General features: G+C 41.5%; 1 protein-coding gene and 1 pseudogene across 1 annotated transcript in view; both read right to left on the bottom strand.

Annotated features, from left to right (window-relative positions):
- Positions 1-206: 206 nt before the first annotated feature.
- Gmcl1 (germ cell-less, spermatogenesis associated 1) overlaps positions 207-27,855 on the bottom strand; it is a gene marked incomplete in the record, with an annotated part of 53,394 nt that continues 25,745 nt past the window's right edge. Inside the window, 7 exon segments of the mRNA XM_013514713.1 lie at positions 207-1,305; positions 7,093-7,180; positions 9,778-9,923; positions 16,712-16,787; positions 19,190-19,259; positions 20,958-21,095; positions 26,628-26,718. Of these exon segments, the coding sequence (XP_013370167.1) occupies positions 1,177-1,305; positions 7,093-7,180; positions 9,778-9,923; positions 16,712-16,787; positions 19,190-19,259; positions 20,958-21,095; positions 26,628-26,718 (738 nt within the window).
- LOC102013627 lies at positions 24,864-26,417 on the bottom strand (annotated as a pseudogene).

Below are 27,855 nucleotides of genomic sequence, written 5' to 3' on the forward strand. Positions count from 1 at the left end.
ATTTGGTTTTTTCCCAAATGAGAATTTATTGTTTGCATAAAAATGATTCCTGTTTTTAGAAACATACTACTAAAAATATACATTAGCCACAAAAATATTTACTCTGACTGGAAGGAAAGTGGGCATGTTTCAAAATAGCAATGAACATAAGAAGCCAACATACATAAATCATGACAAATGTACATCTCATTTTTGACAAAAATAAGTTGTTTTTTTACATTAATGCTTTATTATCAGCTTCAATATTAGATCCTCCAACCTTATGTACATTTACTATGAAATTTCTATTAATATGTATAACTCAAAGGCACTCCGTTCAGAGGTTATAAAGTCCTGAGCTTAAGTAGGAAATGGGATTCCCAATTAAAATTTGAACATAAATAATTCTAAAGATCAGAGAACATGAAAATATTCAAAAGTGTAATATTTGGTACATAAATAATTCTTAACCTAATAATAAAGGTATACAGAATGTCAAGACCATGTAAGGCAAAGGAATGTCCTCAAATCAAACTGGTTTTTCCCTTATTCAAGTTTGTGTGAAGGCCTAAATCGGATTTTTATTGTTTTTAAAAGCCCAGGAAAGCTAAATTTGAAAATAAACATGAAAATGCTTCAGTTAAAAAATGGAAGTTCTGCAGCTTAGTCTCCCAAAACCGTGACGAAAGTATTTAGTGATTAAAAACATGTACGACTGCAACGGATGCTGGACCACGCGGAGGACTCGACATGAGCAGAAGACTGAACGCTTTAAAGGCACCAATGGAAAGAACATTTATAATTGGCTCTTCAGATTATTTCTTTAGCATTCTTTCAGCAGAATAAAAATAACAGGCAGATAAATGGAAGTCACTAACATTAGGCAGGCTCAAAATTGAAGCTAATGTATTTCGTTGCAAAGAATGTGAAATCTACCTACAGCAATTTTCTCCTAATGCTAAATTAAAATCATGAATTGACAACTTGCATGGTTTGACAGATATTTTCTTGGCTTTAAAATGCTTTTGCATATATGCATAGAAATGTAATGAGGGTAAGAAACATCTTCTGTATTGTCTGTACAGTTCATAAGGCCTTTGTCATTGTTAGTCACCTTAGACACGAATGTCAGTAGGGCCATTAAGATCGGCCTGAGAAATTTTCAAAGTGCTGCTGTTTCCAAAACTGATGAGATCCTCAGTTTTCTGGATTCTCTGGGTGATGATTATTTTCAGTTCTTTTTTCTGGTGATATATATAAGAAGTTACAGCAGATATACAAAGGGAAGATCAGAAGCCTGCTGTCCAAATTCATCACCACTTGTTCCTGTAAGACAGATTTTGTAGGGTTACTGACAACTAGATGGCAATTTTTTAAAAACAAAATTAAAATAAGAAACCAGGATGCAATTGGGTGTGGTGGCGCACGCCTGCAATCCCAGCACTAGGTAGGCTGAGGCCGGAGGATCGTTACAAGTTTGAGACCAGCCTAGGCTACAAAGTGAGCTCAAGGCCAGCCTGAACCGCATAGTGAGACCCTGTCTCAAAAGGAAAACAAACACACACCAAGGTGTTGAATGGGGTAAACCAAAGGAGACAGTATGACAGTAAGAGCTTACATGTAAAGCCAGCGCAGAACAGCTGAACTCTCCAAACTCCTGCCAACTCGACGTGTAACCCCATCAACTGCAGCGTCCTACTTATTTTATTAACGACGCGGCCAACAGGCACCAGTGAACCTTACATGTGGCTGCGGGCCGTTAGGTACAGCAAATTACTGGGATGACAGCAGGGAGCCATCATTACCATCAAGCAGGGTTATGATCATTAATCCTGTCTAAGATTTCTCACTGTCCTATGATGAACAGGTCATTCATCCCCTGGAACATTAAATACATTATCACGTAAAAGCCATTCCAGGTTCAGTTACATCAGTACATGTGAGGATGCTCGAACTCCCACAAAGACAGACGTTGCTGCTATACCCGAGAGCACAAACAACCACCACTGGTGCTACAGATGGATGTTTGGAACTTCACATATCCTTTTTGTTTTCATCTTTTTGAGGCAGGGTCTCGCTATGCAGTTCAGGCTGACCTTGAAAGCTCACTTTGTAGCCCAGGCTGGCCTCGAACTTGCAATGATCTTCCTGCCTCAGCCTCCCAAGTGCTGGGATTACAGGTGTGCATCATCATGCCCAGCCAAAGGAAATGAAAATTAAAACTAATATTTGTTCTCACTACATCAGGTAAAATATTAGAAAGAATGGTCCTGGGAATCAAAGCCAGGACCTTGTGCTTGCTAGGCTGGCGTTTGTGCCACTGAGCTATATCCCCAGCCCTCACATATCCTTAACCAGTAACATCTAGTGAAGAGAACAATCCTCAGAGTTAAAGAAGCAACAGTAACATGAGAATGCCTACTTTTTAAATACTCGCAATAGAGTCTATGCAGTAATATGTATCAATTTTACTGTATCTTATACATTTTGGGGGACATACCATTAAGTACCAGTTTTTTACATTTTTTACTGAAGCACATGTTCCTATAATGACGGACTAAAACTAGAATATGTGAATGACTGAAGTAGGCTTAACTGGGCACAGCTTCTCTGCTGGAGCAGCAGTGAGACAAATTTGGATAAATTTTATCAAAACACACAGAGACATACACAGACACAAACACACACGCACAGAGGTTCTCTTTCTATATTTCCCACACAGGGAAAGAGGTGTTTAAAAAAAAAAAAATCAATGAACAGAACCCAGTGGTGCTCTCATCTAAGCTGATGGTGCTAACGGGACAGATAAATGAAATTCACTAACATCAGGCAGGCTCAAGATCTAAGCTAATGGTGCTAACCAGAAAGGAATGATGTCAAAGCACACTTGGGTCTTCACACTCCTGCATCACCCTAGCCTGGGCAAAATATATATTAGTACCTGGGTGAAGGCGACATTTACTGTATGTCGTGAGAACAAGTACTCTGGCAATCTGTACACCTGATGGTAAAAATCAAGGTTCTGTACCAGTGATGGTGGCCCTTCCAGAGCTTCCACCAACAGCCAGCTGAGGCGTGTGTGCCATAGGTTCACACCACTGTTCTACACCACGACGAAACAAAAGCTCTAAGACCAGCAGTCTGCAACTGAAGTACAGTTAAGGTTGGGACGGGGTGGGGCAGGGCACAGGGCTAACTCCTGGCCTTGAAGGAGGTCACTGTGGACACCACAGGCTGAATGGACAAACCAATTACTGAATATTAAGTTGCATGAATTCCCACCTTCCATTCTGGAAGAAGACAGATCAGCACCTGGTTTATCAAATATTTTAACTCTCCCCAAGGACTCAGTGTTCAGCTGTGTGTGTTGGGAAGCACGTTCAGAGTCCAGTTCCACTTTCCCCGCCCCACTATGGAAGTGGAGGCAGTGGCGCTCAACAACAGTATCTCGCTGTGCTCCACTCCTACATCGTTTCACATAAACCCTTGCTTCTCTGAGGCCCGTGATACTTACTCGGTATGTCTCTGTCTTCCTTCAAATCCTGTCTTGCAGGTCTAAATTCCAGGATCTGTAAATCCAACTTCCTAATGGAAACCTTCATTTATATACAGAGCAACTAAAATTCAAACCCTCAACTACTACTGGCTGCTACCTCTCTTTTTTTTTTTTTTGAGACAGGGTTTCACTGTGCAGTTCAGGCTGGCCTTGAGCTCACTTTGTAGCCTAGGCTGGTCTCGAACTCGCAAGGATCCTCCTGCCTCAGCCTCCTGAGCGCTGGGATTACAGGCGTGCGCCACCATGCCCAGCTATCTCTTTCTTAGCAAGACACTGTCTCAAAAAAAAAGAATTATTTTTTTTGGAGACGGGTCTCGCTGTGCAGTTGAGGCTACCCTTGAAAGCACAATGTAGACCAGGTTGGCCTCAAACTTGCTGCGATCCTCCTGTTTCCTTAGTGCTGGGATTACAGGCATGCACCAGCACAAAAACAATTTTTTTCAAAGGCCTGGTGATGTAGCTCAGTGTGAAGGCCTTGGGTTCAATCCCCAGGATCACATCAAACAAAACAAAACAATGTACCACTGTCTTTATAACAAAGATATCAATGAAACAGAACTGAAATGGAACTAAGTTTAAAAGTATTTACATATGATAAGGCATTTCAAACACACTGATCTACCTGATACATTTCAGAGCTGTTATCGAATACTCTAGTGTAAAAACTTAAACCATAAAGAGTAGAAATAAATACAGATGACTATTTGTATAGTGATGGAGACTACCATGTAGCAGCTCTGAGCAGGATTTAATATTAACCAATTGGCTTTCCATGTTTATTTGTGAGTCACTGGTCCCTACTGAGGCCTGTAATGGTGGATGAAGCCAGGAGGCCTCAAAGGACAAGACAAGGTCACAGCTGAGGAGTTTTGGCTCCAACTCCAATTAACTAAAAGGAGGCTGTAGTTGCAGGCATTGGCTCCTGCAGTGAAGGCCTTCCTGGAGTTCTCCTAAATTAATGTGTTACTCAGAGAATTCCGTAAAGGGTTTCCCAAGTCCTGCCCAGATTCCTGCATTTTCTTCAGGATTCCCCTCCTTTATTTGAACACATAATATATAAGGGCCACTCAGGAAGTCTTGGTTTTAACCCAGACAGTCTTAACCCAGAGAATCTTAAATACTGTAAGAGAGCTGGACCCTCCTAGAGCCCTATAATCATTTCAAATGTCTCATTTATTTAAACCTTTGCTGTCCACTCATTGGGGAGATTGTGGGCCTGATCGGCCTGCAATAACTAAGAGATATTTTAATCTGATAGCATAGTCCTGGTAAGAATAAAGAAGCCTAAGGATTCACCAGGCAGAGATCATTAAAAGATTAATAGACCATTTTCAAGATTGAAAAGACAAATGACAAAAATGCAAAACTGTAACATATCACAAAAATTATTCTTTATAAAAAAAGTTATTTTTTATAAAAGCTGGAATAAAATGAACACTTTAATAAAAATTTGGACGATACAGTCAATTTTACACAAGATATAATGTCAAATAATATCCAACTATACCAGTAACCAAAGAAATGAAAATTAAAACTATTATTTGTTTTTACCTACTACATCGGGTAAAATATTAGAAAGAATGGTAATGCATTACATTGGTTATACTCTCCTATGTTGCTAAAGGGAGTGTAAATGGATGATATTTTTGGAGCGCAACTCGACCATTAGAAAATGTATGCACCGCTGGGCATGGTAATCCCAGCACTCAGGAGGCTGAGGCAGGAGGATTGCTGCAAGTTTGAGGGCAGCCTGGGCTACAAAGTGAGTTCAAGGCCAGCCTGAACTGAAAAGTGAAACCCTGTCTCAAAAAGACAAAAATAAATAAATAAACAAGTAAGTAAAAAGTGTGCACCATTTGAAATGAATTTCAATTTATGTATAATTTAAAAATGTATAAAACTATATGTATATTTCTCATAATAAAATAATCACCTTTATTCCCTGCACAGGAATTATGGGACAGTGAAAACAACTAAAATTATGCAGTTCATAAAAGTGTTGTAAATACACATTAATTTTTAGAAAGCTATGTATAACAAATTGAAAAGGGGGAAAAATTACAATTGCTCCTGTGCCATGTGAGGCAGCCAGGCTCTCCTGCCGTCAGTCTCCAAAAGAGGGCACGTATTCTCTACCACCAGGCCCAGGCCCAGTGACCCCGCTTTACCCCTCCCCAAGACTTAGCTACCATGCCACCACCGAGAGCCCTGAGGCCAAGGAGTCAGCCGTGTGGAAACCAGAACACAATGGAGCTGTGTTCACTGTGCAGGCCCAGGCTGACCAACAGCAGATCAAAAGCCTGTGAAGTGGCCCTGTGACACCGATGTGGCCAAGGGCAACACCCCATTCAGGCCTGATGCGGAGAACGCATATGCCTGGCTCCTATGATGCCTTGGATGTTTTCAACAAAACTGGGAACATCTCAATTGAATCCACTTGGTTAATTCTAAATATAATTTTTTCACCATAAAAAATAAGCAAGTTATAAAAGAGTTATGAGACCTAATTTTGGGAAACAGATACACACATTTACAACCTACATAGAACACACATGTACAACTCCCTCACTAAAATATTTCCGCGCTCCACTGACAGCCCCCCATGCCCGGCTCTCTGTTTGCCTTTCGGTTCCGTAAGTGAGCAACGCGCTCCCTGCACCCGCCTCACTCCTCTGGGGCTGGCTCAGTGTCCACTCACTCTGCACTTTTTCCAGGGGAGGAGGCTCTCCCTGAGCGGACTTCCCTTTGGCCTTCAATAACCGCCCCCCTCAGCTCCACAGCCCAGGCTGTGCGTCAGTCAGAGATCCTTTGGCCTCCCGTACAAGGCGACAGTGACGCAAGCGGTGCTTATTTCCAATACTCCTTTTGCATAGAACCTAGCACACAGCAGAGATCAATGTGTGCAGAATGGAAAAAAAAAATCAAGCAACATTTAAAAACCCATTTTTATCTTGGCCAGGTACATTTTACAAACATTATTTTATTTTTTCCAGTGCTGGGGAGAGAACCCAGGGCCTTGTACACCCTAGGCAAGTGCATGGCCAGGTACTCTTTAACTTTCTGGCTACTTGAGCCATGACTATCTGTACTTTGGTACCTTGTCACCCCAACATTTTGAAACTTCTACATGCATATGATGTATAAAGAAAGAAACTGCTTTAGAAATAATTTGGAGGACATTACGGATGTTTGTCACCTTACAAACCTAATATGCTGGAGAAAACTGTTTTCTTAATATTCAGGAGCTGTGGTGACATACTGTATTGCCTCAAGATGTCTGCTTATAAAACATGCACTTATGTATACAACGAATCAGTATCTAATAACTTTGTTTTTCTTTTTTTTTTTTTTGGTACCGGGAATTGAACTCAGGACCTTGCACTTGCCAGGCAGATGCCTGTGCCACTGAGCTATATCCTAGCCCGCATATCTTTTTTTTTTCCCTGCAAATCTATCTTTACTTCAAAGTATCATTTAAATGTCAAGTTCACTTAATTTTTAAGAGTATTCAAAACACAAATATTATAATGAAACAATAGAAAAGTAATCAAACATACCTGATCCTTTTCAAGGGTAAGTATTTGATAGCCGGTTGTCCTACTACATACTAGTTTTCCACTACTATCAAAAGAAGCCAAACGAAGTCTAGGATTAAAAAAAAACCAAAAGTGTGATTTTTAAATCATAAATTAACCAAGCCTTATCTCACTTTAATATTTTTCTCATCCATATTTTCTTTTCAAATAGTAAATTGATTCCAGATTTACAAACCTGTGCTACAAAACGTAACTAAAACATCAAAAAAATTTATAAATGACTTTTAAAAACTATGAAATTTACAGAACATGAAAGTTTAGGTACTGGGAATCGAACTCAGGATGACCCTGTGCTTGCCAGACAGCCACTTGTGCCGCCGAGCTATTTCCCCAGCCCCTACATTTGAATCTGTGGCATAACATACAAATTGCATAATCATCGCCCATCTCTACAACATTTTTATCTTCCCAAACTGAAATTCTGTATTTATTATACACTAATTCCCCATTTTCCCTTCCCCCAGCCCTAGCAACTCCAGTTTCCTTTCTGTGGATTTGTCCACTCTATATGTAACTCGTATGAGTACAATCATGATTATTTGTGCTTTTGTGATAGGTTTATTTCATTTAAGTTCATTAAAGTTTATTTTTTTAATTTTTTGAGTCAGGGTCTCGCTCTGTAGTTCAGGCTGGCCTTCAACTCACTTTGTAGCCCAGGCTAGCCTCAAATGCGCAAGGGATCCTCCCGCCTCAGCCTCTCAGCCTCATGAGTGCTGGGATTATAGGCATGTGCCACCACGCCCGGCTCTCATTCAAGGTTAGCATGTGTTGGGAGTTTCCTTCCCTTCTAAGACTGAAAATGTTGGACTGTATGTATGCCACTGCACTGTGGTGACCCATTTATCTGTCAGTGGACAGACAGTTGTTTCTTCCTTTTGTCTACTATGAATGATGCTCCTACGAACGTAAGCATACAAATACCTCTGAGTATACCCAGAAGAGGAATTGGTGGATCGCATGTCAATGCTATATTTGATTTTTAGCAAAGCATCACAGTGTTTTCTACAGTAGTTGCACCACTACACATGGTTACCAGCAGCGCACAAAGGTTCTAATTATTCCACATCTTCACCAACACTTGTTTTGAATAGCCATCTTTAATAGGCATGAAGCAGTATCTCCCTGTGGTGTTCATTTGCATTTCCTAGTGACTAGAGATACTATATACCTTTGTATGTATTTATTAGACATTTGTGTATCTTCTTGGGGAAATTTTCTTTCTTTTCCTTTTTTTTTTTTGATACTGGGACTCAAACTTACAACCTCATACTTGCCAGGCAGGCGCTGTGCCGCTGAGCTATATTCCCAGCCCTTCTTGGGGAAATTTTATGCAATCTTTTTGTTCTTTTTATTTATTTTCTTGGTAGTGCTGACGACTGAACCCAGGGCCTCATACATGCTGGGCAAGTGCTCTCCAATTGCCTCTGCTCATTTTTTAATCCAGGTTTTTTGCCCCCAGCCCCTTTCCTTTAAGTCTTGTTATATTGTCCATGCTGGCTGCAAACTGGTGGGCTCAACCAGTCTTTCTGCCTCAGCCTCTCAAACAGCTGAAACTACACATGTCTGTTTTTAAAATTTAAAATTCTAGGTTTTTAGGAGTTTTCTATGTATTCTAGCTATTTTAACTTCTACCACAACATGATTTATAAGTATTTTCTCTCATGCTAGCATTGCCTTTTTAGCAATGACAGTGTCCCTCAACAAAAAAAAATTTTTTGTTTTTTGTTTTTCTTGCGGTACCAGGAAACGAACTCACGACCTTGTGCTTGCCCCGCAGCCGCTGTGCCGCTGAGCTAAATCCCCAGACCCTAACAAAAAATTTTTGATACAAAATTTCTAGTTTGATGAGGTCCAATTATTGATTTTTTTGTTGCCTATGCTTTTGGTGTTGTACCAAAGAAATAACTGCCAAATCAAATGTTACAAAGTCTTTTTACGTTCTTCCAGAGGTTTGCAGTTTTAGCTCTTACATCACATTATGTTCCATTCATGTTGAGTTAATTTTTTATTTATAGTATAAGGTAAGTATAATATGTGATTTTAAAATAATTTGTTTATCAGCTATTTTCCAATTTGCTGGCCTACAACATCCTCTCCAAAAAGGACTGCTACCTCAACTATCAGGTAAAGCTGGGTATCTCAAATTCCAAAAGTTAACAAAGTTAAGAATAATACTAGACATGTATTCCTAGAAAACTACCTTGCCATATTTCCAGTTAGGACATTTTATTTGCTAGAAATACCAACAAGGCAAATAGCTTCAAGCCTAGTATCCATCCTCTTATCATTCATATTCTTGCTTATCCATTTCTCTGACACAACTAGATCTCTTGACTTTATCAATAATACCATACATTTCACAGCAATTAAGCCTTATTAGTTCCTAGCCCATTTGTGTGCTTTTTCTTTTTTTGAGACTATGTAGTTCAGGCTGGCCTTGAACTCAAAGAGATCCTCCTGGCTCAGCCTAGCGAGTGCCGGGATCACAGGTGTGTGCCACCACACCCAGCTATTTCTTTTGCATATGCTGTGTATTATTCTGTATCTTACCAAAGTTCTATTAGTGGTATGAAAGATCAAGTTTTAATTTTATTTCTTATATTTCCTCCAGAGTGAGAAGGAGTAGCCAGGGAAATCTCACCCTACCGAAAAGCTATGCTCCTTCGAGGTTGTAAACTGACAGATCCACTACACGGCTGATTCAGTGTATTGCGTTTGAAAATAATGTACCGGTTGGTGTAAGTTACAAGTAGGTCAAAGCCGAAGTTAAAACCTGTCCACCGCCAGCAGTACTAAAAGACACAAAAGAGAGGTTTAGTTTAGTTTACCATGTTAGTAAGTCAAAAATGAAAAGCTAACTCATTCCAAGCATTTTGCCCACAAAATAATATACCTGAGCTGGAAAAGCAGCTTCATGATTAGAGCTTCTCAAGCCCTCCACACTGCAATTCTACCACAATGTTTTCACTGCAGTTCTAAGTATGGCTAGCTGAAGTACTAAGAACCCATTAATATTCACTTTCCCTCCTTTGTTTATTTATTCATTTATTTATTGGTACCAGGAATTGGACTCAGGATCTTGTGCTTGCCAGGCAGGAGCTGTGCCACTGAGGTATATCCCTGACCCTCACCTTACTTTAAAAACAGTCTAAAATACCTTAAGTAATTAACAAACAGAAATACATGCAACTGGGTTGTTATTATTACTTTTTGTCTTTTTGAGACAAAGTTTTGTTATGCAGTTCAGGCTGGTCTTCAACTCACTATGCAGCAAAGGCTAGCCTGGAGCTTATAGCAGTCCTTCTGTCTCAGCCTCCTGAGTGCTGGGATTACAGGTGTGTGTCACCATGCCTGGCAGAACTGGGTTTTTAAAAATGTATTGTGAGGCTCCGAGTTTGTTTTTCTGTCAGTGAATAGTCAATGAGAGTATTAGGGACAGTAGGGTGGTACAGGGAAGTAAAGTTGGGGGCTTGAAAGGTTTGTTTGAGATCATGAATTATAACATTAATTCAATATTTGGTGGGCCCGGCGCAGCCCCGCTGCACAGCCGCCTGGAAAGGCAGGCAGCAGGCACCCGGGAAGTGGGGCAGAGATGCGCGCTGGCCCTCGGGCCGGCCGCCGCTGCGCGGTCGAGAACCGCCATGCCACAGAGAAGCACTGACACAACAGGCCCGCCCGGCGTGCGTGAACCATCCCGACATGGAGAAACCTCTGGGAGAACATGCCACATGGCGGGTCGCTCTTGGCCGTGCTCTTGAGAGCCAGAAAAGCCTGGAGTCAGAGGAGCAGCTGATGAACCAGGACTCGGGGAACACAAGAGTAACAATGCCCGACGACTCAGAGGTCGGGCTGACTGGGGACTCGAGAGCCATTTGGGAGCCGGAAACCAGGAGGACCTTGCACAATACCTGGGGAGACTCCTGGGGGCCATTCTTCCCCTAACTGTACAGGCTGCGGGGGAGGAGCGAGTGGAGCTCCGGAGAGGTCTGCACTGAGACTTCATGGATTACGTGGGTGCCCAATATTCAGATTCTATAGACCCGCCTTCATGGAGAAGGTACATGTCTAGGTTTCCTGCCTGGGGTACTTCGCACCTGATGGTGCTGAGATTGACTAGAGGGCCGAGGACCTCATCCACATGTTCCTGCCACCTGTGTTGATGGCTGGGGAGGACACTAAGTGGTTGCGGGGTCCCAATGCGCTGGGGGGCTGGAGAGAACACCCCTCTGCTTTCTTAGACAAGAGGCACTGATAAAGCATACTTCCCTGGATCCCAGTTCAGAAGAGGGACAAACTATTCTTGAGGATGTGTCTGATGCTCAGTCAGCCCCAGATAGTGGAAGGGGGCTGCGGAGGATGGCTTTTTCCCCGGATGGCTCACTTGAGATGTTGGTGGGAGTTGCCTCCTCAGTGTTTTGTGGCCGTAGCAAAGGGGAGGCCAAGAGGAGAGGGCAGACAGACCGAGAGGCGATGGCTGCCTTTGTTGCAGCACTGGGAGAGGCAGACCCTGGGTCTGGTTCTTGGGGCCCGGGAGTTGCGGGGGTTCATCAACTGCATTCGTCTGGTGCCACTGTTGGGGGCAGGGCAACCTCCAGAGGGACTGCCCTTGGAGGCCCCCTGGGCCATGCCCTGACTGTAGGGCTGGCCACTGGAGGTCAGGCGGCCCTCTGGAGCGGGGGCCCCGGGACTCGGACCCCTCCTACCAGTTGGTCCGGCAGGAATGAAGGGGCGCAGGGCATACTCTGCCTTCTCCCTCTGGCCGGACTGTTGTCTCCAAGGAGGAGCCCAGTGAAATCAAGACTATAGCAAAAAGTGGACGGCCCCTTGCTGGACACTGGTGCTGGTCTCTTGGTCCTTCTTTTCAGTCCTGGCCTTCCTTCTAGCTGTCACACCTCAGTGAGGGGAGTCACTGATGAGGAGGTAATCTGCTATTTTTGCAACCCTTGGGCTATAACTACTTGTTGGATATTTCTTGCATATCTTTGTTTTCCTGAGAAACCACTTTGAGGATGCCAACATGTATTGCAGCAGCCATTGATGATGTCCTACCAATCTGTCCATAACTCTATAATGTTTGTATTGTTCCTGTGCTATTTCGTAAATGGATGTATGTTTGTTACTATGTGATTTCAACAACAACCATTGAGAATAGTCAATGATTTGATTGATCATTGAGAATAGTCAATTATTTGATTGATCACTCATGTATAGCTCTATTTGTTTTCCCTAGAGACCACTTTGGAGTAACCAAGGTATAGTACAGCTACCATTGATAATTTCCTGCTATTTTTGTCTGTAATTCACTATTATTTGTCTATTTGTATTCCCGAGAAACTATCTTGAAGATACCAATAGGTAAAATAAGAACCACTGATAATGCCCTAGCACTTTGTCTGTAATTCGGTGTATCCCCCTATTGCTATGTTGTCTTTCTTTTAGTCTTTAAAATAAAAAACAAACATTAATTCAATATTTACCTAGTATGTGTTAAGCAAATATGCCAGGCATTGCTATTGCTCTAGGCAATGGAAACACAAGGCAAATAAAATGAAGCTTCTGCTCTAGCAGGGTTTATATCCCACTACATGAACATGTCTGTGTGGTGGGAGGAAGGAGGAATAACGCTCACAGGATGGAGATGAGATGTCAGGAGACAGCCGCAGGGTACCGGGCAGCTTGCAGGTGGGAAGCCTGCTAACTTACACAGCGCTCAGGGAAGTCCTGAGGCGACTAAGCGAAGCAGAGTTGGTACTTGCCCGGGGAAAGTGTCACGGGAAGAGAGAAGAGCAAGTACCAAGGTCCAGAGGCGAGAGCTTGCTTGGCGTAGCTAAAGCGGGCAGGGCTACGTGGCCAGGGCAATGGCCGACTGGGCTAAACCTGGAGAAGAGTTCAGAGACAGCCAGGCCGGAGAGGCAGGCCCCGTAGCCCAGGGTAAGGAAGAGGGCAGCCCTCTTCTAAGTGTGGTGAGAGGTGAAGAGAAGCCATTACAGAAGGAAATGACAGAATCCAACCTGCACTTTAGAAAGAGCACTGTGGCTGTTGCATGAACGGCAAGTGAAACAGAAGAGCAGTTTGAGGCTACTCCAGTAGCCCAGGTGGGGGCACGCGGTGACCTGGACTTTGAGGCTACTCCAGTAGCCCAGGTGGGGGCACGCGGTGACCTGGACTTGGGTATTAGTGGCAGGCATGTGAACAGTGTATTTCAGGCTGGGCGTGGTGGTGCACACCTGTAATCCCAGCACTCGGGAGGCTGAGGCAGGAGGATCACTGCAAGTTTGAGACCAGCTTGGGCTACAAAATGAGCTTAAGGCCACCCTGAACTGCATAGCGAGATCCTGTCTCAAAAAGACAAAAAAAGAACAAAAAACAATGTATTTTAGGCACAGAGCGTTGCAGAATTTCCCACGGACACCAGGAGTGGTATGAAAGAAAGTGAAATCCAAAATGAATCCCAAGTTCGGAGCCTGTACATGGATGAATGGAGGGGCTGTCTATGCACTGACTATTGGGCACCGAGGTTATTTAGGGATGAAACTCAAGTGCTCTGCTTCAGACAGCGGGGTTGTTTCATTATTTAGGTCTCTTTGCTTTTGGTTGTGCCTGGGATTAAACCCAAAGGCTTGCACATGCCTGGCAAGGACTCCACCACTGAGCCACACCTCCACCTCCAGGAACATTATGTATGAGACGTGATAAGATATCCAAGAAACAGCCACTGAACAATCAGACACGTGGACTTGGAGTTAGGGGGTCAGTGAAGAGATAGATGGACTGACATCCCAGGACTGGGAGCAAGCAGGGTAAGAAGTGCAAAAACGCAGCCTACAGCCACAGCAGCATTTGCGGGGTAAGAACCATCTAGCAAAGACTATTTTATTTTATTTTTTGTCTTTTTGAGACAGGGTCTCACTATGCAGTTCAGGCTGGCCTTAAGCTTACTTTGTAGCCCAGGCTAGTCTCGAACTCGCAACGATCCTTCTGCCTCAGCATCTGAGTAGGTGGTGTGCCACCAGGCCTAGCTCTTGGAAAAGACTTTAGAAGAAGCAGAAGAGAATGCTCTCCTATAAGCCAAGTGGAGAAGATCTTTCAGCAATAACTGAGGAAACAGGTCGATGCCGCTGAGAGCTGCCAGAGTAAGGCTACGGGCTACTTGGCTTAGCAGTGGGGGCCACTGCTGGCACTGGCGCGGCAGTTTCAGTGGAGCTGTGCAGATGAACTGGGAGTGTAGTACAGAAGGTATGGAGCAGCGACGAACACCAGCAGTTGTAGATAATCTAGAGGCTACAGACAAAACAACACAACTACACTGGCCTTGGACAGGATTGAGTAGAGTGAGCCAGGTGTGATGGCGCAGGCCTGTAATCCCAGCACTTGGGAAACTGAGGCAGGAGGATTGTTGCGAGTTTGAGGCCAGCCTGGGCTACAAAGTGAGCTCAAGGTCAGCCTGAACTGCACAGGGAGACCCTGTCCCAAAAAGACAAAAAAAAAAAAAGCCGAAAAAAAAACAAAAACAAAAAACAGATTGAGTAGAGAGTGAATACAGGCAGCGTTTTCAATGAGTTTTGTCTAAAAGGGGTGCAGAGAAATAGAGTGGAGCTAGAGGAGCATGAGGAGGCAAGAGATAGTTTAAGACAGACGATTCTGCAAGATATTAAACGCTAAATGAGAATAATTCAAAGGAAAGAGCCCCTGACGATTGAAGAACGGGAGGAAATGGTGACAGGTTAAAACTCTGAGTGCAGGGGGAGGGGGCGGACTAAGACAGAGACGGTGCAGCCGCTCTCAGAGCGGAGAGCACAGGCACTGCCACTGGTGCAGGCAGACTGTGAATGACGGTAAGACGTACAGGGCCTCCTCCTGCTGCAGAAGAAACAAGGCCACCGTGCAGCACTGCCCTTCTGAAGAGAGAAGGTACGAGTCACGTCAGACAGGAGGAGCAGAAATTCACTCGGGATGTGGGGGAATCACCAGGCAGCACTGAAGACCCTTTGGCGTTCACGTGTGGTCACAACATTAAAGGGACATGGTGCATCTGTCACATCCGTCTACTTGGGTGTAGGCATGAAGTGCACAAAAAGGCAGGATGGAGAAAGAGCTGGCGGGCTAGGGATGTGGCTCAGTGGGAGAGTTCTTGCCTTGCATGCACAGGTCCTAAGTTCGATCTCTAGCACACAAAAAACATAAAACAAGTTGGGGTTTAGCCAGGTGAGTACAAAGGAGTCAGTGAGGGAAAAGGGAAACTAAAAAGGCCGATTTTAATATGGAACATAAACTACAAGTAAAGAAAGAGGTAGGGATGTGGTGAGAGAGGTGACTGGAAAAAAGGCAGTAAGAATAGTTCACTGTGCCTCCTGTGGGATTACACCACTGCTGCAATCCGGGTACCACAGGGAGAAAGCTGGAAGGCTAAGAGCAAGCGGGACCCCAAATGGGGTTCTGAAGGTGGCAGCAACCAGTGGTGCGAACCTTGAGGGCATCCTTATGGGAGTGGGCGCCTGAGGTGCGGTGGAACACAAGATCACGGGGGAGGAAGGTCAGGGAGCAGACATCGAAGTCACAGCTGATAAGGACCGTGCTGACAAGTGCGAGCCCCATGACAGCCGCTGTAAAGGGCTTTGAAGATGCGAGGACTCAAGAGGGATGAAAGAGGAACAAGATCTGGAAGCAGCAACAAGGAAGGAGGAGGAACAAAAAAGGTAACTCACACTCCGCACACTCATCACACTGGGAATGCAAACATGAATAACTGACATTTACAAAGTTAAAGGAGGGTAGATTTGGGAGAAAAAAAAACAGATGGCGACCTGATTAGGATGAAAATTATGATTAGGCTACAAAATTGATGTCATGGGTCACAATCAGCTCTTTAAAAATCAGCTTTTAAAAACATTAGAAAACAGGTTCTCTAGACACAGCAAGGATAAGGTGTACTTTTTATATATATATATATATATATATATATATATATATATATATATAAATGAAAAGAAAAAGGCAAATAAAGGACTTGAATGCCTTTAATTTAGGATATTTATAAAATGAATCACTTTTAAAGACTATGTAACAACTCCTACATAACTTTTTTTTTTTGAGACAAGGTCTTGCTACATAGTTTCAGGCTAGCCTTGAACTCGCTATGTAGTCCAGGCTGGCCTCCAGCTCACAGTGATACTCCTGCTTGAGCCTCCCAAGTGCTGAGATAACAGCCATGTGCCACCACACCAAGCCCCACATAACTTCTTTATCTTGCTTTCTGGACTGCCAAGAGATCTTTTTCTCAAATCTCTTACCTGGACCCAAAATTCAAGTTCAACGGACTCATACAAGGGCGAGTAACCAGTCTATACCGGGCATGGTGATATAGGACATCATGCTACAGAAACCATCAAATAAGCACTTCTGAAGTGTGTCAGGTGTCATGAGTATTATGTAAAGCGAATTAATGGCAAGAGCTCTCAGATATTGTTGCTTTTAACCTGACTCTGAAAAACTGCAAACATCAAACTAGAGAAAATATGGAGCCAAATTTTCTCAACAACTTATATGAGAATATTAACACTGTTAATAAACACACACTTACTTCACCGTCTTTGGCAAGTTTTCTACCACACCTCATGCTATTTCCCTCTAGTTCTTCTTTGTTGATTTCTTGAGGCCTAAAAAATATACATTAAGTCATGAATTTTCATAGAAAATAGGCAACTAGTAATTGAAGAAAACCTGCAAGTAAAAAACAAAATCTTGCCTCTACATTTAATAGTAATTTTATGGGGGTAAGTAACACGAAGTGCCCAAACATGGGGAAGTAATACGTAGTAACAACAGTAAGTATAAATAAAACATGTCCCTGATACCTAAGAGCCCGGGCAAGTAGAAAATTCATGCAAACAGTGACCGTGACAATGCGGAGAGAGGCAAGATTCATCACCGAGTGGAGGGGGCGTCACAGAGGAAACGCTCCCGCCTGAGTGGGAGCCTGGTGTGCGGAGCTGGGAGGTGTGTTCTGTACGGGGGAAGGGAACACATGCAGAGGAAGAGTTTGCTATCCATTTTTTACCTATTAAAAACGGACTGAAGAATAACAGAATATCAAAGGAACAAAGAATTTAGGGCAGCTGGAGCGTAAGGTGAGCGTAAGAAGAGATGAAACTAAAGGCATCTGGGACAAACTGCTGAAGGCTCCCTCGGCCGCGCTAACACGTTTTAACCTTTCCTGTAGGTGAGAGTTCCCAGACATGTGTTCCGTTACTGTGAAACTTTTATTATGACAAACTGCAAACATATGGAGGTAGAGAAAATGAGCCAAAGCTTTTCACCATCTCACCTCAATAATCTTGAATAGCAAGCAGTAACCTCTCTTACCTGTCATCAAGTGTCCCTGGACATATTTAAGAAAGGAAGCGACACAGATATATTTGTTTTAAAAAGACGACCCTTCGGCACTGTGGAGAGAGCTTGGGTGAGGACAGCCCTGGAGGGAGATGCTGCTAGATTATAACCTAGAAGCCAGCACATACACCGCCTTCCGCACGCTGGCAGTCCTGTAGCTAGCTGTGACCACACATTCGGTGTCATGGCATGTAACATTTACCAGGGCAGTATCATCATCGTCATCTACCTCTACTACTACTACTACTACTACTACTATGTCCTTTTCAGTGCCGGAGACTGAAGCCAAGGCACCTCACATACGCTAGGCAAGTACTCTACCACGGAGCTACACCGGTGGCCCTAATCATATACTTTCGAGGTCAAGAAAACGTCCTTTACCTCCGTTTCTTAGGTAAGATTATATATTAATCCTTAGTAAGGATGAAGGTGAGAAAAATCTCAAAAATAAAACATGTAGAATGATTTATAGCATTTCATGTTACAAAATGCTTTAAATCTGAATTCCATTAAATAACTCATTTTTTTTGTTTTTGCTTTATATTTCTTTTTTTATTTTTTTGTCTTTTTGAGACAGGGTCTTACTACACAGTTCAGGCTGGCCTTGAGCTCACTTTGCAGCCCAGGCTAGCCTTGAACTCTCAGCGATCCTCCTGCCTCAGCCTCCTGAGTGCTGGGATTACAGGTGTGTACCACCACATCTGACTTTGATTTATATTTCTGTTTTAACTATTTTACTATATTTGTACTGGATAACTATGCTGTGAATATGCTTGGAAAAAGATGGGATTATACATAAAATAAAAACTGTAAGTCATGGATAACAATAATTTTATAATCATTATAAATTTATATAACACTTTCATGCATTCACTGACTGGATATAAACTTATAATTAGCCATTATTTTGGGAAATTCTTTGCGGTACAAAGGAATGTGTTAAAAGAAATTTGAGGCAGAAAAATTAAAACTTTTTAAGGTTTCCTCTATGTACTCACAGGTAGACTATTCATTCCACCTACTTCATGGAGCTAAAAAAAAAAAAAAGGAGCTAGCACCATGATCAAATAACAAATGCGAAAGTATCTTCTGTGAACTGCAGAAATATTTTGTAAGGGTGTTATATGCTTTTGGAAAGGGCATGTTTAATTCATTTTTGATTCAAAGATCTTCAGAACAACCTACGTATTACTCAGAACTTGGTAATACTACCCCAACTAGCTTTACCTATAAGGTAAATATGAAAGTCATGCTTTTTAATAGTATTACTTCAAGTAATGTTTCAGTATGTTGAAACTAAATCATACCAGATAAAACCAAGTATGTGAATCACTCAACTTTAGTAATACAGCAAGTGACAATTCAAACACTTTATTATACTAATTGACCAGAAAGATATTTGTAGTACTGATGTCTTAAAAATATAATAAAATTTGATCACATGATTATTTCTCTAATAGTTCAAGTTTTTAATTTAGAATTGATTTTTCAATATAATGACTGCACTTAAAAATTCATGGCAAATTATTTTCTTTTTTGGGATGAGAGATACAGCTTAGTGATAAAGTGCTTGCAGACCACGTAAGAGGCGGCCCTGGGTCTGATCACCAGAACCACAAAAAAATTACTGTCGATTTTAGTGAACAACAGTATGATGCAATACACTCACCCCACTTCACTGTCCTGTTCTGCCCGCAGCATAGCAAGCCACTGCTGTTTGTACACCGAAGACAGCCATTCTTCAGCATAAACATTAATTAATGACAGACACAAACAGGAGAACAGAGAGGGTGTAACATTGTAAGTAGTTGATAAAATTGTTACCATTTCTCATTTCAAGTTTCAAATACCCACATAAAAAGCAGGTAGCTTATATTTTACAAATATGCTGTCATGATAACGGCTTAATGATCTTTGAGGTGGTGAAGGTTATCCAGTTTTGCCTCAAAGCAGATTTTACTTAAAGTAATACATTTAGGTTCAATTAGGATTAAAGTCCTTAGCTAAAAGTACATTCTTGAATTTAATAGATAAGAGTTTACATTAATTTCATTTTGTCAAAATCATTCCTAAAGCAGTATTTCCAATTTTTATAAAACTTCTAACAGAAAATTGAATAAAGGATTTTTCCTTTATCTGAAAATAGCAATTAATTCATCCTTTAGGAAACGAACTGTCTCTAAATTAGTAGATGAAGACTATACATTAGAAAAACTAGATTTGGATACTATTATTAAAAATGTAAGATTTTACATGGTGGCACACTCCTGTAATCCTAGCATTTTGGTGTGGCTGAGATGGAAGGAGTGTAAGTTTGAGCCCAGTTTGGACAACTTAGTGATTTAGTAAGATCTTGTCTCAAAATAAAAAAGGGCCACGTATGTAGTTCAGTGCAAAGGCCCTGGGCTCAATCCCCAGTAACACAAAAAACAAAACAAAAAAAGTTGAGAATAAGAAAAGAAAAACCAAATAACTGAATTTAAAGAGTACTAATAGAAAAGTTACGACTTTTGTTTTTATTTTACTTTTTTTTTTGAGACAGGTTTCACTATGTAGTTCAGGTTGGCCTTGAACTCACTGTGATCCTCTAACCATAGCTTCCCAAGTGCTGGAATTACAGACAAATGCCATCATGCCCTGCTAGTTGCGACTTTTAAATACTTACAAAGTCATTTTAAAAAGTCTGATCTGGCCGGGGATAGAGCTCAGTTGCACAGTGCCTACCTGGCAAGCACAAGGTCCTGAGTTTGATTCCTCGTTCCAAAAAAAAAAAAAAAAAGGTCTGATCTAAAACAGTGCTGGTTAATAACGAAAGAATGGGTGTGGTGCACACCTGCAATCCCAGCACTCTGGGATGCTAAGGCAGGAGGACTGAAATTTGAGCCCAGCCTGGGCAAATTAGCAATTTAGTGAAACCCTGTCTCAAAATAAGATGTAGACAGGGGATGCAGCTCAGTGTGAAGATCCTGGGTTCAATCCTCAGTACTGAAAGAAAAAAAAAATCCTAAATAATTTTCTTTTTCCTTTGTCTGTTTGAGACAGGGTCTCACTATGCAGCTCAGGCTGGCCTTGAGCTCACTTTGTAGCCCAGGCTGGTCTCGAACTCTCAACAATCCTCCTGCCTCAGCCTCCTGAGTGTTGGGATTACAGGCATGCACCATCATGCCTGGCTTCCTAAATAAAATTAAAGAACACTGTACTACAGAGTGCTATTTTAATATTCTAGAGGATGTTTAATGAAATGTGATATGGGAAAATAGCCACCACATATACTGTACAGGCAGAAAATTACCTATACAGTATAGTTCCATTTGGATAAAGATACATACCTTTTTGGGATTAAGGACAATTATTTTCTCCATTACCCTTTTCTATCATATATGTTACCGTCATCAAAAAATGTAATTTAAAATCATGAATTCATCATACTCTCTTACCTGAAGGTACTAAAGAATCTTGTTCAATAATCCTTGCAGAAGCCAGATCACTAATAATATACTGTAACCGTAAATGTCTAAACACAGACATGAACGGTTTTCCTTGCTCAGTTTCAAGGAAGGCCATACTTTCAAAATCTGAAAAACAAACAAACAAACAGCAAATGAGCAAATAGCCATTAAAAAATCTATTATTATTGTATTCCTAAACGTTTTTATGGATAGACATACACACACTCTCCAGTAAAATATAGATAAGCTAATTTCAAGACTGAAGAATTTTATAAATCCAAAGTGTGAGGATAAAAATTTAGGGAGATTTAGAAATTGGTACTAATCAGATCATTGCTGGAATTTAGCTGTATACTTTTTAGAGTTTGGAGCTTACAGTGCAACAAGGGGGGAAAGGAAGGTCTGACAAAACTCTGTAGACTACTACTGCTCCAGAACCCCCTTCCCAAGGACTGAATATTCTAGTGAAACTCTGGAGCCCAAATGCCTAACTCATCCGTCTTCACAAGATACACAGTGCATGGAACATCTCTTGGTATTATTAGTAAGTACTTTTATGAATTTCTGCTGCTTCTTTTAACTTTTGCTTCAGCTATAGGGGATAAGGGCCAGGGATACAGCTCAGTGGCCCGAGCACCTGCTGGGCAAGCACGAGGTTGTGAGTTCAATTCCTGGTACCAAAAAAAAAAAAAAACCAAACAAAAAACAAAAAACCCTGCAGCTATAGGGGATAAATACTACTTAATATATTAAATATTAAAATACAAGACATTAGACCTAGGTGTGGTGGTGCACACCTGTAATTCCAGTGCTTGGGAGGCTGAGGCAGGAGGACTGCTTCAAGTTTGAGGCCAGCATAGGTTACCTAGTGAGTTAAAGACCAGCCTGAACTGTATAGCAAGACCTTGTCTCAAAAAACCAGGCCAAACCCACCCAGCCCACCCAACCCAACCCAACCCAACATGACATTGTCAGCCCTGAGCCAAATTAAACCTCTTGTCTTAAAAAAGACAAGTTAACATAATTTGCAATACATGAATAGTGTTAATTTATTATTCACATAGAGTTCATGAATTAAATGAATATTTTATATTTTCACTTAGGAAGAATTTAAGGTTATTCTAAAACCTTAAATTGCATTCCAATGTACTTTCATTCATAGGAAGGAAATATTAAGTCTCCTCCAGTAAAAAAGCTGGGCAGGGTGGCACACATCTGTAATCCCCATATTCAGGAGGCTGAGGCACACAGGTTGTGCTAAGTTCAAGGCCAGCCTGAACTATCTAGTGAGACCCAGTCTCAAAAAAAAAAAAAAAAAAAGACAGTTTCTATTATGGATCATTGTGTCTCAAATCATGCCTTATGTGAAATAAGAGTTTACCATGAACTAGAAAGTTGTTCTCCACACCAGAGTACTTATTTTTTAAAATTGCAAATGGTAACAATACATAAGGTAAAGAATTCTTGTAATTCTACCTTATACATGTTTTGGCATTCCTCTGGCATTTGCTAAAAGTCACGGAAAGAACATAAGAAAGAGCACACTCATTTTAAAAGGTAGTTAACTTTTCTTATTTATTTCAGGTATGTGGTTGGATTTACACCTCTTGCCCCTTTTTCTCTTTTTAGTATGGGGGACTGAACCCAGATGCTCCACATTGAGCTACACCTTCAGGCTCCACCCCTTACTCTTTTTGTTTTTTTTTAGGCAGGGTCTCACTAAATCATTAGTCCACGCTGGGGTAAACTTGTGATCCTCTTGCCTTCACCTTCCACAGTGCAGGGATTATCGGTATATGTCACCATGCCTGGCAGCTTAAAAAAAAAAAAGATAACCGTTCTAGTTCATAGGCTGAAGTAAATGCGCTAGTTTCCTTTAACTCAGGAGGCTGAAGCATGAGGATCACAAATTTAAGCCCAATCGGGACAATTTAGTGACTAAAAAAGAAAAAGAGGTGGAGATGTAGGTCAGCGTTAGCATGTTCTTGAGTTCAATCCCCAGTACTGCTAGAAAAAAAAGCCAATTTGCAAAATGCATGCGGTACATACTGAGAACACCACTTTTTTTTTTTTGAAACAGAGTCTTGTTCAGTGTGGCTCTGAGCTCACAGCAATGCTGTTGCCTCAGCTGCTGGGATCACAGGCGTGCAGCTCCACGCCTGGCCAAGAATGCAGCATGTCCTCACAGGTGCTCCGCCACATGAGCGTAACATTCTAATTCTAGACAGTCTTAGAGAAATCTGATAATCCTCCGGGAGCCTTTTCTTCAAGACTGTAGAGGAAACTGGTTCAATGCTTTCGCATGAATTTGTGGAATCCAAAAAATTTGTTTTAAAGTGTCTTGCTGATCAACATGTACCTATTCTAATTATATTAACCAAATTCAGTATCAATCCTTAACTATAATTGTATGAAAATGTTTCTGCTGTTATTGTTTCTTTTCCCTTTTTTTTTGTCTTTTTGAGACAAGCTCTTGCTGAGCAGTTCAGGCTGGTTTTGAGCTCACTTTGTAGCTCAGGCTGGCCTTGAACTCACAACGATCCTCCTGTCTCAGCCTCCAGAGTGCTGGGATTACAGGCATGCACTACTAAGCCTGGTTTTTAAATTCTTTTTTTTCTGGTACAAGGAATCGAACTCATGACCTCACGCTTGCCAGGCAGGTGCTGTGCCGCTGAGCTAAATCCCCAGCCCCAATTCCTTTGTTTTTGGTTTGTCTTTTTTTTTTTTTGTGGAACTGGGAATCAAACTTGGGACCATGAGCTTGCCAGGCAGGCGCTTGTGCCGCTGAGCTATATCCCTGGTTTATAAGCATTTTTGGTTTTTTTGCTACTGGGAATTGAACTCAGGACCCTGCACTTGCCAGGCAGGTTGTTGCTTTTAAACTGGACCCTTATATACCTGAAAAGTCAGACAATAAAAAAAATTTAAAAGATATACCAACATATAGCAGGTGAAGGGACTACAAGTGATTTTTCTCTACTATATTCTCAGTATGCATCACTTTTGAAATTTTACAACTGTTTGAAATGATTCTATAAAGTCCTCAGAAAAATACATGCATTAGATTTTTAAAATTTTTTTAAAATTTTTTGTCTTTTAGAGACAGGGTCTCACTATGCAGTTCAGGCTGGCCTTGAGCTCACTTTGTAGCCCAGGCTGGTCTCGAACTCTCAACGATCCTCCTGCCTCAGTCTCCTTAGTGCTGGGATTAAAGGCGTGCACCACCATGCCTGGCCCACACGCATTAGATATATATTTTGCTTTATGCAATGTCTCCCTGAAGAGTTATCTTACACTGTACGCTGGTATACACGGAGGCCAGGAAGAAGATCCCAGGACCACAGCTTCCTATCCTGGCCTGTACCGCTTCTCAGGCTTTGAGCTATGATCAAGTGTAGTCCCTATTCTAGTCTCTGTCACTTCAGCTAGAGACTAGCTTCTCTCTGTGCTTGACCCACCTGGAGCACACATCGGCATGAGGTTATGTTGCCACTTACCCAACAGCTACTGTTTTTATTGAGTCCTTTTGTATTTTTTTAAACTTCTCCATCCTTATCTTTCAGATTTCTCTTCCTGTTCTTTAATTTTCTCCTCATTTTTCTCCTCTATTACTTTCCTAATCTTTAACTGCCATAATGTAACATAAACCTAATACTTTGTCCTTCAAGCAAATCAAGTTAGACTTTATTATACTGTATAGCCCTTGTTTATATTTTTAGTTCAGGAGTTTGATAAAAATTAATGTGGCTCTTAGCCAGGAAATCTGACTACATAAAATAATTCTACAAACAATTTAAACAAGACACAAAGGCTGGGGATTTAGCTCAGCGACACAGCGCCTGCCTGGCAAGCGCGAGGTCATGAGTTCAATTTCCGGTACTGGAAAAAAAACCAAAACCCAAAACAAAACAAAACGAAAAAACAAGACACAACACTAAAGTTTAAAATTCAGAACTTCTATTCACAAAGGACATTGAGTAAAAGGACAGCCTATAGATTGAAAGGTATGGGCAAAACATATTTATGACAGAGGATTGGTTATTGAGAGTATATAAAGAACACATACAATTCATTAAGACAAATCTGCTTTGTTGTAGGGGAGTGGGTACCAGGAATTGAACCCAGGACCTCACATTTGCCAGGCAGGCTCTGTGCCACTGAGCTAAACCTGACCCCACAAATCTGTTATTAAAATAGGAAAAATGTGCAAGCAGACATTTCACAGAAGAGACAGCATGATCAATAAACATATAAGAGCCATTTAATTTAACCTCTTTAGTTACTGAGGAGATAAAAATTAAAACCACGATGTGAGGCAGTTCCATAACAGCTCAAATGAAATGACCTGGGCTTGCTCCAAGGAGCTCACCACGGACATCTCTTCCCAGCTGTCATGCTGCTCGCCTGAAATTGGCCACATTGCATGAATTTATACCATGGAGAAAAATGCTACAAATCAAGGATTATTTTTTCTTTTTTTTAAGGATTTTTTTTTTTTGCTGAGTTAGCTTACTCATACACTACTATGTAATAACGTTTTTGCTTATTTTATTCTATTTTTTTTACTTTTATTTGCATTTATTTTATGCTTAATGTATTTCTTTATGCTGTAAGATTTTGTTTCTCCAGTTTTTTCTGGGATATCTTTTTCTTCTGCACAACTTCCTCCTCTGGTTTAGGAACAATTTGTTCCTTTTCAATAACGGTCATCTCAATGTGGCGGGGGAGCTCATGTACAGGTTAACCCCGCCCTGAGCTCTGCAAGTATGGCCGCATTTTGGGTGCTCTCTTCACTGGGATATGTTCAATGACCAGAGAATCTACATCTAAACCCTTAAGTTCAGCACTACTCTCTGCACTTTTAAGCACGTGCAGCAAACATTCAGTACTTGTTTTTGGCCACCAACCCTGTGTCCAGCCCCACGGTTTGGCCTGGGCACAGCTACCAACGCCACCACTGTAATGCCGGAGTGGCACACACTGCCTCTTTAATGTGACGTCCTCCAAATACGTGGTGGCCTTTCAGATACGCACACCCTCGATGGCCCAGGCAGCTTCACGCGGGTTCTTAAAAGTGAACATGAAGATTTGAGCCCCCTGATTTGCATGATTTTGTGGGGTTTTCTGGGTCAAGAGAGTAGCGAACCATTTTCACAGGTCACCTGGAAGGCAGCACTATTCAGTCAGTAACATGTACTTGCACTAACTAATGCAATTTAATTAAAGCACTGATGCGAGGGCTGCTCGGAAGAGTAGTTGTTTGTAATCCAAAGGTGTCCTAAGAAATGCCATTATCACAGAACATTTTTGTTTAAAACAAAATAATAAACATAAAATTCAAGACAGTGGTTAGGGAAAGTAAGAGGGATTCAACAGGAGAGTGAAGAGCGAAGTTGTGAAGATTATTAGTTCATGGAGGCTCAATATATTAATAAGAACTTATAAAGTTAATTATCATATATACAGATGAAAAACCAGACTAATAGGCCAAAGAACATATAAGACATGTAAGACAATTATACTAAGTCAAAGTACATTTTTAGCTACATTGTCCATGCTGGATTACAATACTTTTTCTATCTCTGTTTTCCCAAGGACCTGATTCTAACAAATTTCATTTACAAAAAGACAAGTTCTCAATAAAAATTTCAGGCATACCCTTTTTCCGCTTAGAAAACCAGACATCTGTTTCTGTCAAAAGCTGTTTTAAAGATCCATTCCAAGAAGGCACAAGTTGAAGGAACATCCACTGTTGAAAACAGTAAAAAAAAAAAAAAAAAAAAAAAAAATCATTGTTTTATGTTTCAAATTGCTCCTACCTTTAAACTTAATACTTGAAAAGTTTTAATTTCCATTTAACTAGCAACTGAAAGAAAAAAGTGGCACTATCATAAAACATGCTAACAAACTTCAAATTCACCTTAGCATTAATCACACATAGTCAAAAATAAAAACTGGATCTGTATCAAGCATTCAATTCCTTAAAAGTATTCACAGTCACAAACACACCTTAGATTATTATATTAAAAGGTAAAGCTTTAAGATATACCATATTAGTAACTTTATACTAATTTTGCACACAATGCTCCAAGCCAGAAACAAAAGGCTAAAGGTAAAATTATGTAGCGGGAAGAAGCAGTGGAACAGGACTCATAAAATCTGTCCTCTACCTCAAGCCTGCCACTTAGTAACTGTAAGAATTCTATTTTTCAAATTAAAAAGTTTGTGCACAGCAAAGGAAACAACCAATAGACAGGGGACCAATATCTAGAACATACAAAGAACTCAAAAAAATTAGACCCCCAAGAGAAAAAGACCCAGTCAAAAATTGGGCAACTGAAAGAAACAGAAACTTCTCAAAAGAAGAAGTACAAATGGTTGACATGTACATAAAATACATTCAGCATCTTTGGCCATCAGAAATGCAAATGAAAACAGTACTTAAGCCAGAAAGAATGACTATCATTGAAAACTCAAAAAACCCACAAAAACTGGTGAGACTGAAGGAAAAGCAACATTGTCGGTAGGAATGATAATTGCTACAATCATTATGAAATCAGGATGGAGAGGCCCCTGGAGGGAGGGCCCCCGGCGCATGGGGAGCCACGGGCGGGGAGCGCCTGTCTTCCGGCTGGCTCGCTCCCTGCCTCGTAGGCCCCCGGAGGGAGGACCCCCAGGGAGCCATGTGGCTGAGAGCGCTGTGGCGCGCCGGACTTCAGGCCGGCCGCCGCTGCTCAATTGAGAACTATCATGACACAGAGAAACAATGACACAATGGGCCGACCATGCACCGCCTGCAGATGCCCACCTAAGGATGTGTGTGAATCATTCACACATGGAAAAACCCCTGGGAATACATGCTATACAATGGGCCACTCTTGCTCCT

Source organism: Chinchilla lanigera, unplaced genomic scaffold (assembly GCF_000276665.1).
Source record: "Chinchilla lanigera isolate Chin_1 unplaced genomic scaffold, ChiLan1.0 scaffold00023, whole genome shotgun sequence".
NCBI lineage: Eukaryota > Metazoa > Chordata > Mammalia > Rodentia > Chinchillidae > Chinchilla > Chinchilla lanigera.